At 36.3% G+C, this 13,688-nt stretch overlaps 1 protein-coding gene across 1 annotated transcript in view; it reads left to right on the plus strand.

Moving 5' to 3' along the window:
* The window catches only part of SMG1 (SMG1 nonsense mediated mRNA decay associated PI3K related kinase), a gene marked incomplete at its 5' end in the record, with an annotated part of 60,058 nt that overhangs the window by 20,224 nt on the left and 26,146 nt on the right, over positions 1-13,688 (plus strand). The window contains 19 exons of the mRNA XM_083872574.1: positions 1,151-1,324; positions 2,288-2,512; positions 2,622-2,723; positions 3,153-3,422; positions 3,971-4,101; positions 4,794-4,955; positions 5,409-5,527; positions 5,952-6,039; positions 6,122-6,223; positions 6,755-6,895; positions 7,196-7,395; positions 7,641-7,837; positions 8,492-8,659; positions 9,426-9,580; positions 10,054-10,199; positions 10,853-11,054; positions 11,986-12,095; positions 12,487-12,634; positions 12,994-13,153. Of these exons, the coding sequence (XP_083728700.1) occupies positions 1,151-1,324; positions 2,288-2,512; positions 2,622-2,723; positions 3,153-3,422; positions 3,971-4,101; positions 4,794-4,955; positions 5,409-5,527; positions 5,952-6,039; positions 6,122-6,223; positions 6,755-6,895; positions 7,196-7,395; positions 7,641-7,837; positions 8,492-8,659; positions 9,426-9,580; positions 10,054-10,199; positions 10,853-11,054; positions 11,986-12,095; positions 12,487-12,634; positions 12,994-13,153 (3,000 nt within the window). The remainder of the gene's footprint in view (positions 1-1,150; positions 1,325-2,287; positions 2,513-2,621; positions 2,724-3,152; positions 3,423-3,970; positions 4,102-4,793; positions 4,956-5,408; positions 5,528-5,951; positions 6,040-6,121; positions 6,224-6,754; positions 6,896-7,195; positions 7,396-7,640; positions 7,838-8,491; positions 8,660-9,425; positions 9,581-10,053; positions 10,200-10,852; positions 11,055-11,985; positions 12,096-12,486; positions 12,635-12,993; positions 13,154-13,688) is intronic.

A 13,688-nucleotide genomic window follows, 5' to 3' on the forward strand; every position in this document is an offset into this window, starting at 1 on the left:
CAAACAGGAATGCCTTTATTTTTAAAGTGCTGATGTGAAGACATTAGTGTTTTCTTTAATTGTCCAATGTCAGAATGTTCCAGAACTAGTAACTGTTGGGAGGAGAGAGGAAATCTTAATGCTTCAAAAAATGGATGATAAATCTGTCCTTTTAAAATAAAGCAGCAGATTATATAGTGCAGGAAATAATGCAGCAGGAACTGATGGAAAACTAGATTATATTCATTTAATGTACTTAATTTTGACTTTGCAACCTTTGCTTTGTTAACAGGGCATAGAGTTTATCTGATGCTGTCATTAAAGGAAGAGCTTTGGGATTGGGGGGGAGTGCTGTTTTTTGAATATGAATACATAACTTATAGTAGATTATACTGTATGGTGTATGTTAATATGCAGGTCCTGTAGGTAAAATTGTACTTGGAGCATAATTTGTTTCACTCAGAGCAGAACCAATGATTTGGTCAGTGTCCTCTGTACAGCAGGGCCTTTGCTGGGGCAGCTTTGGGATTCACAGGGCAGGGCAGTAAATCACTGCTTATCAAGCTGGCTGCTGCTCTGGTCAATGTGTGTATTCTTAGTCACGGAAGAGTTTTAAGATAACGTGTGCTAACATGGAGGAGGTGCCTCCAGCCAATGTGTTTATCTCACAGTGGGGTAGACCAAGGCTAATGAGATCAGCACTTCTGGGAATGTTCCCAGGCACTGGTGCCAGCTGGCATGGAGTAGGCTGTTAGTGAACTCTTGGTCTCCAGATCGACGTAGTTTGCATGTGTGATGGGAATGGCCAGTCAAACATCTCGACTCCAGTTTGGGGATGGGAATTTTTGGAAGAGTGGTAAAAGTGTGCAGACAATTGTTGTAACAGTGCAGCAATACAGATGATCATGTTACATAGACCAGGAACTTCATAAGCCTCAGGCTTAATTTACAAGATCTAGTCTTGTACTTTGTGACTTCTCATTGCCATTGTGTGCCTGTATCCCACCTTTGTATGTGTGTGTAGTTAAGAGATATTGGATAAATCCATCTGTAATTGGATTGTCCAGTTTAACGTGTGGAAAAGAGATAAGTATTTTCAGTCTCATATTTTGATGTTTTAGCCATGTGTAATTAAGGGTGTGTGCTGATACATAAACCTGGTGTGCTGCAGGACCTCAGCCACGTGGCCTCTGGGGAGTCAGTGGACGAGGACATCCCTCCTCCCTCGGTGTCGCTGCCCAAGCTGGCGGCGCTGCTGAGGGTGTTCAGCACAGTGGTGAGGAGCATTGGGGAGCGCTTCAGCCCCATCAGAGGACCACCCATCACAGAAGCTTATGTAACTGATGTAAGAACCCAGTTTGCTGTGGTTTTCTTTGTTGTTCACCTGTTCTGTCACCATACAGCACTGAATTTATTTAGGTTTTACGAATGTTACATGAATATGTGTACTCTCAGCTTTGAGTAAATCTGTTTTTTCCAAGAAATATGCTGCATTAATTTTATTGAAGTATAGATCATGATAGTGGCACATGAGAATTGTAGCAGAAACTAACTTTTTTAGGCATATTGACTTCATGTGGTTAGGTTTGCTTGTTATGTTTGAAACCGTGTTACTGTTTATTCAGATAACTATGCCACTGTAGAAAGTTGAATTCCAATTATGGGATTGATTTTATAAAATGTGATGGTTTTTATTCCTGTTGAAATTGTATCTACTAAATTGGATAGGAAACCTCTCTATGTCTATAGTATAGGATGGTGTAAACTCAGAATAAATATTATATAATATGGTAAGTAGCTGCTATAGTTCTGTAGTGGGTGAGGAGATAAAAATACCTGCAGTCAAAGTCTTGTGGCTGCTGGGATGACCTGCACAACTGGAATTTATGCCCTTGCAGAATTTTCTGAGGGACACAATTTCTGGGTATATAAGTGTATGGATTTCCCAGCTGAAGACAAGACAGTTATGTAACTTCTGCCTTAATCTGCAGAGGATTCTTGTGAGAGAAGCTCAAGAAAACTCATCTGTCTTTTGCAAGGGGAGTTTTCTTGACGTTAGGTGGAACTGAACAAAACTGTGAACAATGAACTTGGGTTTTGTAGGTCTCTAACTGAATTGGAAACCAAGCAGTTGAAAGTTTATTTTTTTCTTGCACTTCTGAAGTGTAATGCCAATATGACATTATTCAGAGTAGAACTGACCAAGCTGCAGAGCAGGTGATGGGACAGATACCAAATGGATGTGAATAGAATTAAATTGCATCTCTTTTTAATGGAGTTTAACTCAGTTGTGCTTTTAATTTTGCAGGTTCTGTACAGAGTAATGAGATGTGTGACTGCAGCAAACCAAGTGTTCTTTTCTGAAGCTGTGCTTACAGCTGCCAATGAGTGTGTTGGGGTTTTACTTGGCAGCCTGGATCCCAGTATGACCATACACTGTGACATGGTCATCACCTATGGATTAGATCAAATGGAAAATTGTCAGACCTGTGGCACTGACTATGTCATTTCGGTCCTCAATCTGTTGACACTGGTTTGTACATGTTTTTATTGTTGTGGGGGAATAGAAAAACAGTATTTTGATTAATATTTAATAATTAGTAAAAATTAGTAAAGTTACTTGTTTTGGTTTTTATCCCCAGATTGTTGAACAAATAAATACAAAACTACCATCATCATTTGTAGAGAAATTATTTATACCAGAGTCTAAACTACTTGTTCTTCGTTATCATAAGGAGAAAGAGGTAAGAGTAACTTCTACAGGTATATTCCAACAGCCTTCATGCACTTCCTAGAATATATTAAGCTGTAAAACTTAGCTCATCTTAAATATGGATTTTAGTCTAACTGAATATCTGAAACTTCTGAGAAGGTGGATACAGCTACTTCTGGTTTTAGCATTTAGATTTGATAAGAAATTAAGTTTGCCACCATTCTTGGTACAAAAGTGCTTAGTTCATTTGCTTTGATACTTAGTGTGTTAGGTGGATGATCAAGAAAATAACTCATAAAAAATTAGTAGATTCTGTAAGAGGTACAGAAAACTGAAGGTAGCTGTGGGTATCAGACTAAGCTATTCATAGATAAAGAAGAGTGATTTTAAATTCTTTGTTGCTGATTAGTGTATTTTATCATCTATTCTAATCAGTTACTGCTGTAATTATGTTCTCAAGGTTGTTGCAGCAGCCCTTGCTGTATACCAAGCTGTATTGAGCCTGAAGAACATTCCCGTTCTGGAGACTGCTTACAGGTTGATTCTAGGAGAGATGACCTGTGCTTTAAATAGTCTTCTCCATAGTTTACATCTTCCTGAAGCCTGTTCTGAAATCCAGCATGACTCTTTCAAGAAGCTTATATCCAATGTGGATAATGCCAAGTTTGTTGTTATATTTGACCTCAGTGCTCTAAGTACTATTGGAAATGCTAAAAACTCATTAATTGGGGTGAGTAAAAGCTCAACAGACAGTTCATGCAATAAGTGTAAAAAACACTTGATTACTTAAAATTAATGTATTACACCAGTAGGGCACATCTGTATAACTAAAATTATCATATTTGAACTTCCTAAGTTTTAGAAAAACTTCCAGTATTAAAACTGAGGGGAAACAGTGGGTGGGTTGTATCTCTAGTTGATGCATAATGAAAAACAGTTTATGGTGAAGAGCATCCTATCAGGATTATTAAGAGTTTAATGCTAAGATCATCATAATAATTGCCTTTGAAACTCGAGACAGATAAAAGCAGCTGTATGTGTCCTTTGGTATAATATCAGCTGTATGAGAACACTTGCCACATCTTTCCCTATAAAAATAGGAACTACTTTTAACAGACTTCTAAGAAATGAGAAAGAAAATAGTTAGTTAGAAAATAAGAGTTACATTATTTCTTGTGGGGAAGAAGGAAAAAAACATTAATTAATGGTATGAATATTAGAGTTAAAAGTAGATCCTACTTTTTATGTCTCTGTGCTTGTGTTGCTATTGTTTTATAGATGTGGGCCCTTTCACCAACTGTGTTTGCACTGCTAAGTAAAAACCTGATGATTGTTCATGGTGACATAGCAGTTCACTTCCCTGCTGTCCAGTATGCAGTGCTCTATACATTGTACTCACACTGCTCCAGGTAGGAGGCTTCATAATTCAGCAGTTTTTTTCAGGGCACTAGGATGGACTGATTGGAATATTGTTGGAGGGATGAAATTTAAATAAATAGACTGTTACAATCAAGCTTTCTCCCAAACTTCCTTAATTAGTTTTCACTTTCATTAATTGCAGGGAAGCTGTATCTCAGCCAGGAAAGCATATCCTGGCCTAAAGTTGGCCTTTTATTCAAAGACAGATTAGAAGTGTTGTGTTTGAATAGAGATAACTGAGGCAGAACTCTACTGAAAGTAAATGAGGAAAGATTATTTACTATTTAGCTTACTGAGAGATCTAGGAGAGGTAATGAGATGTAAACAACAGATGTAAATGTTTTAGACTTTATTAATGCAAACTGTTGTTAAAGTAAAGGAATATACCAGTTTACCTGTTTGCATTCTTAGTTGTGGTGATTTTTCACTAAGCATATTTATTGGATACCAGACACATTTGAGAACTGGTTACTGGCCTGAATGAACTGATGGCAAATTGTAGCTTTGTTCTTTGAGGCTACGGATCAAAATATTTGGATTTTGGCATAGTGTGGTTTGTGTGTGAATGTGTTAATTTAATTTTTGCTGCTGATTGTTGATGTCTTCTCTGCTCCTGTAAACTTCAGGGAAGTATCTCTAATCTTGGAGTAGTTTTACAGTTTGTTTTTCCTTGCCTTTTCAGGCATGACCATTTCATATCCAGTAGCCTCAGTTCTTCCTCTCCCTCTCTGTTTGATGGAGCAGTTATAAGCACTGTAACTACGGCAACAAAAAAACATTTTTCAATCATACTGAATCTTTTGGGGCTACTCCTTAAGAAGGATAACCTTACTCAAGATACCAGGTAAGGAAAATCTCCTTAGAAATTGGGAAATATTTTTTTTGTCCAGTAGTATACATTAATTCAGAAACCAGGGTAATTTGAATTTGTAAAACTTGGGGTAAAATTTACCAATCAAGTATTTGGGGTTTTTTCAACATTATTAGTGAAATTGAGGAAAAAAAGTAGCTGCTTGTTTTTATACATGAAAACTAAAAAAGTTTTAACCATCCTAAGATCTATCCAGTAGAAGCAGAGTTATCAGAGTTTACTGAAAGAAAGGGTTTGGTCACTGAAAGGACCCTTTTGCAATAGTTCCCATCCTGTATTACCAAAATGCTGTGAAAACTGGGGACATATTTAAAGTTAAGAAATACCTTGTTTATAAAAGTATGAGTTACTACATGAAGTAGTTCAAGTTCTGTCAGAAAGTACCTCTGTAACTGTGTAGAGTGACTAAACTCTTGGTTTTTGAAGGAAACTACTTACAACGTGGGCTTTGGAAGTGGCTCTTCTGATGAAGAAATCAGAAACATATACACCGTTATTTTCTCTCCCATCTTTTCATAAGTTTTGCAAAGGACTTTTAGCAAACAGTAAGATATTGCATACTTTTACTTAACTGTCTTTACATTTCAAAATTAAGTACCTAAATAGCCTTGACCCACTGATAGTAGCAACTGTACTTGTTTCATTTACTTTAAGGATGCTTTAGGGTTGTATTGTGCAAGAACTTATATTCTTCTTAGGAATTTTTTTTTAAGTGGATACCTGCCTGTTACTTAAACAATTTGCTTAAAATAAATTGCAGTCTTAAGAGACTGGACACATTACTGACATTTTTGGTAGATAAATTTCCCAGTCACAAACCATTATTTATCAAAAGCAGTGGAACAGTTCTGTGATGTATTCAGTTACAAAATCTGTAAATAATATGGGAACAAATGTGGAGCAGTGCAGAAGTTACCTAATTCCAGCAAGAATAACTTATTTTTTCCTCCTTTCAACTCCTTAATTCAGCACTTCTGGAAGATGTGAACATTTGTCTTCAAGCATGTAGTAGCCTCCATGCCCTGTCTTCCTCCCTTCCAGATGACCTTTTACAGAGGTACTTGCACAGAGTTCTGTATATTACTTGAATTATGCTGATAATGGAGATATGAACACCTCTTTCCTTTTTGGTGCTGCAGGTGTGTTGATGTGTGTCGTGTACAACTAGTCCATAGTGGTGCTCGTGTGAGACAAGCTTTTGGAAAACTTCTGAAGTCAATTCCTTTAGATGTTGTGTTGAGGTGAGTTGCTCAGACCCACTTCAGTGTAAATAATGGTTTCGTTTCTTCAGAGATACTTAACCTGAAAAATGATGTCAGGGGACTGTCATCATATTTAGTTCAAAATCAAAAAGCATGAGCTTACAATGGGTAGTTTTGGGTTTATGGTTGGGCATGATGATCTTTAAGGTCTCATCCAACCCTCTATGATTCTAAGTGTCTTGCTATCTCTCCTATGCTTTTACAGGTCTAAGAACAGTATGTAGTACACAAAGTAATAATTAATAAATTCTATAAGCTGTGCTTCACTTCTTGAAGCAAACACTAAATACTTGTAAGGTCCATGTTATCCAGAGCTTCAGCAGTATTATGTCCTATAATTTGTCTTGAAGACCTGAATGCTGAAAGCACTTGGTATTAATACCAAAGTGTGTAATTAATTCTAGTCATTAGGTGTATATATATAGTGTGTGTGTGTTATTCTCTTACACAACATCTTTTGGTTTGTTCAAGTACGTTATAGCATGGGTTGTTTTCCCTCTCCTCCTGCAGTAACCGTACCCACACTGAAATACAAGAAATTTCTTTGGCTATAAGAAGTCACATGAGCAAAGCTCCAAGTAACACATTCCACCCACAGGATTTCTCTGATGTCATTAGTTTTATTTTGTATGGAAACCTCCACCGAACTGGGTAAGAAGTCCTTGTAGAACTGAAATCTATGAATGTTGAATTTATAGCAACCAAGTCCAAGTTATATTTAGTTTAAAATCTGTAATTATCATTACAAACTACATTGCTTTACTTTCAAACTTTTTTTATACTTTTTAGTATTTATAAAAGTCTTACATACCTTTGGGCATATTTTCCTATATACATTACTTCTTGGAAGTTAATTTTGTGAGAGATTTGTCTGTGAACAATAGGGAGATGAAGTGTGTACAGTATAAACTTGTTACCCTGTGAACTTAATGCACTGATGTTTCCTTTCAGGAAGGATAATTGGTTAGAAAGGTTATTCTATAGCTGTCAAAGACTGGATAAGAGAGATCAGCCAACCATCCCTCGGAACCTGTTGAAGACGGATGCTGTGCTGTGGCAATGGGCTGTGTGGGAAGCAGCTCAGTTCACTGTTCTCTCAAAGCTACGGACTCCTCTGGGGAGAGCCCAAGATACATTTCAAACAATTGAAGGTAAAGTAAAAAATACACTCTATTTTAATGAGATTTTTTGGTAAGATTGTGAAGCCAAGGTGTTCATATCTAAGGCAAGAGGAACAATGGCTTTATTTTTCAGTGCTTATAGATTTTAAAGGTGCTGCATAATTACTGTTAACTTGTGATAGATTTTGAAAGATAGCATTTCTATCCCTTTGCACATTTAAATACAATACCATCTGGTAACTCTTTTCTCCCCCCATGTTTTGTAAAATGTGTAGGTATTATTAGGAGCCTTGCAGCCCACACGTTAAACCCTGATCAAGATGTCAGCCAGTGGACTACTGCAGACAATGATGAAGGACACAGCAGCAACCAGCTCAGGCTGGTTCTCCTTCTGCAGTATTTGGAGAACTTGGAAAAATTGATGTACAATGCATATGAAGGATGTGCCAATGCCCTTACCTCTCCACCAAAGGTTTGTCTGTCTTGCAGTGCTGATGTGGCTTGGAACAGTCTGTTGAATGAAGAGTGTTTTCAGGATTGTTCACTTCTTAACCATGGAATTTCAGAAAAACCGCTCCAACAAAGTTTGAGACTCTTAAAAAACCTCTGGCTTTGACTTTGGTGTATTCCTACAGAGCATGTTAAACCAGGCTTTGTTTCTGGAGTACCACCTTGTATAGTGGTACAAATCCAGCAAGCCTGTACTACCTCTGATTTGTAGCAGTCACTTATTTGTAGATTGTCAGCAGTCCAGTTATAAAATAACACAGATATTTAAAGCTTTAATTGCTTTTTGGGGAATGTAGTAATTATTATAAGCAACATACCCTGTTGTGTAGTTCTAAGTGCAAAACATTCTTCAGTGTTGAAATAATCTGTTTAATCACCAGACTTTGACAGTAATACATAATTTATAGTCAGTTCATATTGAGACTTCTGGCTCACCAGTGTGCCTGGCCAGTTGCATGCTGCATGTGATTTCAGACCATTAACATTAATAAAATTAAAGATTAATTGAAAACTGGAGAAAAGAAACCTTCCTGCCTTTGTTATCAATCTTAAGTACTTAACTATTTTGGTTTGTGCAGAAGAATGTTGTTGTCAAACTTCTTTCCTGTCTCTGAAGGTTATCAGGACGTTCTTTTATACCAATCGCCAGACATGCCAGGATTGGCTGACACGGATCAGACTTTCCATCATGAGGGTTGGATTGCTGGCTGGCCAGCCTGCTGTGACTGTCAGGCATGGATTTGATTTACTCACAGAAATGAAAACTAATAATAGTATCTCTCAGGTACTCTCTTTCTCAAACTCTGTAGACTATTGCAGAAGTAGTCACCATGATAGTCTAAAAGAACTAAGCTAAGGAAATCAGTAATTATTAAACCAAGTGGTATGTAAAAGAATGAGTTATTTAAAGCCACATTTTAAATTTTATTTACTGTGGATTGGAGGTTAGGAGGTAATATTGAAGTCAAATACTACACAGGAATGAATCCTATAGTTAATTCACAGTTTCAATTGAGAAGTTTCTAATTTAGTGGAAACCTTGTGAAACTGGTACTGCATTAGCGTGAGGCCATCCCAAGCTTGTGGTAGTGTGACGTCGTTGCTTATCTGTGGCTATGAGGAGAAGTAGGGCTGTGTCATGGGGGTATTTTTTCTCTTAACAAGCAGTTAAGTTCAGGGTGGGGTGGGTGGATAAACTAGTTGAAGCCTTCTTGAAAAGTTTGAATAGTTTCTTCAGTACATGACTTCATTTGCTTAAATGTTTTACCAAAGATGGTTTGATAGATATTTGTTACTTCGTGCTCCCTTATGAGTTCTTATATAGGTACAAAACCACCACCCAGACATTGCTAACTATTGATGTTCAGGCTGTGGATTCACAGCACAAACTCTTCCTTGGCTCCCGTGCTTTTCAAAAAGCAGTGCAGTGGATGGATATGAGGAGCACTTGTAGATGTGTATAATGAAATACTGCTTCACCCTTTCTGAGTATTTCCCACAGTTATGCATTAGATGAGTTTTATTAATTAACACTTTTGGTTTGGATTTAGGGAAATGAATTGGAAGTGACAATTATGATGCTGGTAGAAGCATTATGTGAGCTTCACTGTCCTGAAGCTATTCAGGGTATTGCTGTCTGGTCTTCTGCTGTAGTTGGGAAGAGCCTCTCCTGGATCAATTCCGTAGCTCAACAAGCAGAAGGGCGGTAAGTTTTCACTGATAATTGGACACTACAAACTTGGACTTTTTTCCTTCTATGGAAAGTTCTGCTTCTGAGTCTTTTAAACTGTGGCATGAGTCAAGGCTGCTGATGAATTTTGTGTCAATTACAGTCAGTGAATCTTTTCAGAGATACAATATGTATTTAATCAGTATTCAGCTCTACTCATGCAGATTAAAATTGTGACAGTCAAATATAAAACTCATTTGTTTCCTTCTGTCTCTACTTGATTTGAAGTTGACATTAAAACTTTTATGGACAAGCTTTTATCAAATGCTATAACCTGGAAATTCAAACAGTAAACTCTTATCCTGTCGTAATCCCTTTCTTTTTCTGAAGGTGATATGAGCTTTTTGAGTACTGGGGTAAAATAATGCTCAAAATCTAGTCTATTTACAAAAAAAAAAAAACCCAGCCTGGTTGTTTAAGATGCTGACTGAAATATTGAACTGTTTTAGGTTTGAAAAAGCAACTGCGGAATACCAGGAGCACCTCTGCTCCATGACTGGAGTGGATTGCTGTATAACAGGCTTTGACAAGACTGTTCTCAAGTTGGCCAATTCAAACAGTGTGAATAATGCCAGCCCAAAACATTCCTTGAATGGTTAGTGTTCTCTTTTTAAGAGAAGTACAACTGTGTAAATGTGTGTGTGTAAAATGAGAACATTCAATGATACAGCCGTGGTAATGTCTGACTGAAATCTGAAAACCTGTTTCTGTCTGCAGTTAAACTGAACCACTTAATGCCTCTGAACCCCAATATTATGTGTAGATAGGAGGGTTTGAAGTACTGAGGTCTAGCTGAATGAAACTAAAGGTAATAGGTAAAATATTTTGTAAGTTACTAATTTAAATCTAGTTTATTTTAGATCATCATAAACCTTACTGTTTATGACACAACTGTATCATAAGTGCGCTAGTTACACAGAGGTTTTTAACTACTAAGACTTAGTTGCAGTATTCTGTTTCATCTTTGCAAATGAACCTCCTTTGTTCCTAATATAGTTCTTCTGTTTTTCTGTTTTGATGCTCCTTTACAGATATGAACTAAATTTTTTCAAAACCTCCTTTGAAAAGGTTCTTTTTTCCTTAGAAAAAGTCAATGGAAGAATACTGTAAAAGTTGTGTAACTATTTGATTTTCTTAAATTAAGAGGTTTTCTTGAAAAAAGACATAGAAATACCGTTTGAGTAATAGAAATGCTGTTTGAAAACATGTATTATGTGCATGTTTATATAAAATTTTTGCATTTCACAGGAGAAACTAGAAAAACTGTTCTGACTAAGCCTAGTGACTCTTCACCTGAAGTGATAAACTACCTGGGTAACAAGGCTTGTGAATGTTACATTTCCATTGCTGACTGGGCTGCTGTTCAGGAGTGGCAAAACATGGTCCATGAACTGAAGAAAAGCAATAGTAATACCTCAATCAATCTGAAAGCAGATTTTAACTACATAAAGTAAGGGTATAATTAATTTATTCAACAGTACCTTAGAGTTCATTGTTTTACAACTGAGATATTAACGTTTTAATGGATTTTAAAAATGTCAGTTTCTCAGTAGAGGCATGCAAAGAAGAAAGGTGTGTTTTTGGGAGGGTGAACACTTGGCCATGGCATTTACAGATAAGTGAAGAGGTAACATCATTCTAAATTGCTGCTGTAGCTTTCTGGCTGCTGAGGCTGCTTAGTATTCAAGGAAAAAAATCTTTCATTGAAGAAAAAAGATAACAAATTTATTCTGCTTTTCTCAGCAGAAGATGAATCCTTTTGCTAACTTTAAATAAAATGTATTTCAATGGTTCTTAAAAATATCTTAATTTACTAATCTAATGGGAAAGTATAGGAAAGAAGTGGTCTTGGCTGCTGAATTTTTTTAGTTTTGTTTAGTTTTTTAAATGAAATTTAGAACTGTAGCTTGTACATTTATTTCCTGACCTTTGATATTTTTCATGAAAAAATACTTGTGACATTGAATAGACCTTCAAAGACATTATAGACCATACTTACTTTTTATTTGACAACTTGATTGCTTTCCATTCCTGCATGATTGTGGTAATCATAGTAAAATCCTTTTGACTGAAATACCTTGACTTCAAAATAAAAGCACAGAAGGAAGCAGTGAAATAGAATCTTGCAGGTCTGAAGAGGTGACTGCTTCTGTCAGAGAAAGGGGCTCTTCTTCCCTTTGGTGCTGGATTCATTAATTTGGTGCAGAACTAGTGCCTCTTATTGCTGTATGTGGTAATTGAGTTTTTTGGTTAGAATTAATCATAAGTGCTCTGTGGGACTTGGAGTTAGTCTTGAGTCTTTTCTGTTTGCTGTATAATGCACTTAGCAACTGGAGTGAAGTAAGAAATATGAAAATAAAACTATGAATGTTGAATTGCAGATCTTTGAGCAGCTTTGAGTCTGGACAACTTACTGAATGCACTGAACAACTAGAATTATTACCAGGAGAAAATATCAACCTGCTTGCAGGGGGATCCAAAGAAAAAATAGGTATAAATGTATAAATTAACATTTATTCCAAATGCAAAAGTAAATATTTCTTTATGTATCTGTCTCTGTAAATGACAGACTGAAACTTCTGAGTGCAGTTTGCTGTGTTCAGTGGACTGACCATAACCTTTATGAATCAAGCTTCAAAATGATTGGCAGTGGTCCTAAATTCTAAATGTTGATGCAAGTGTGTTTTCTGGAGTTAATGTGACTGTTTGTATGTAATCTGTGATGAACTTTTTTGAATACATACACTTATAAAATATATGTATTTTTAAAAGAGGGGGTTCTTTTTCCTAACTTCCTTACTGTCAAAAATGCATTCTCAGATGGTGAAACATGATAAAATTTGGCAGTTCTAGTTGGTTTCAATTGTTTAATCTCCATGTAGACATGAAGAAGCTCCTTCCTAATATGCTAAGTCCTGATCCAAGAGAACTTCAAAAGGCAGTTGAAGTACAGCTTTTGAGAAGTTCAGTATGTCTGGCAACAGCTGTAAACCACATAGAACAGGAGCAAAAGTGGCAGTCAATATCTGAGTAAGTGGAAATGTGCTATGAATTAATGTAATACACTGTGAAAACCTGTGCTAGTTTGTTAAACGTAACTTTGTGTAAAGCTTCAACACCATGGCAGTTCTAGCTGTTGTGAGTTATAAGCTTACTGAGGAAAAATGTTTTGTTATTGTTTAGCTTGGAGTTCATAAAGTATTTGAGTTGATAAAGTACTTCTGTGTGTCAGCTTAATAATGTATTGTAACTTGTGTGATATTACAACACTTTCTCATCATCCTTCTAAAGATACTGAATGTGGTTTTTTTTCTTCAGTAATTTTGATACCACTATTTACTCTTAAAGTCTAGCAAAGAAAAATGACTGTCCTGATCCTTTAATTTCAGAAATCTTATTAAGTACTTAAAGCAAACATCCCGCATTGCTATTGGGCCTCTGAGACTTTCTACACTCACCGTGTCTCAGTCTTTACCAGTGCTGAGCACTCTTCAGTTGTACTGCTCTTCTGCTTTGGAAAACACTGTATGCAACAGGCTGACATCAGAGGTAATTCTGTGTGTTTAAAACCTAAATTGGGATAATGTCTTTAGCCGTGTCGTGTTGTGGAGGATTAAATATAAAAGATATGTTAATTGTTTTGGCTGTTAATCATACTGCACAAAGACCTCATTTAGTTTTCTAATGTGCCTTGACCCAAGTTTTTTTATGATTTCACATCTCAATTGGACTTGTCTCTATAGTTATAAATATACCTCTAAATTACACTTATAGTATCTTTGAAGTGTAATGGATAGTTGCCTTTTAGAGTGTTGGTATTTCTTCTCTGAATACATTGTAACATGCACTTAATTTACTTTCAAGGCAATTTAAAAAATTCTAATAAAAAAATCACTTCAGCAATTAAAAACCGAATGCCAGACTTCAACCGCTATGAATGTTCTAGATGTAATTTCTAATCACATTGTACAGAAGACAATTCTGGTTGATTTTGAGCAGTTTTTAGTGTTGTCCTCTCAAAATCAACCATAAAACATATTTCTCTTAGTCGATGGTAAAGTGTAGCTATTAAAATAAATAAGAA

Source organism: Zosterops lateralis (genome assembly GCF_965231275.1).
Source record: "Zosterops lateralis genome assembly, chromosome: 15".
In the NCBI taxonomy this organism is placed as follows: Eukaryota; Metazoa; Chordata; class Aves; order Passeriformes; family Zosteropidae; genus Zosterops; species Zosterops lateralis.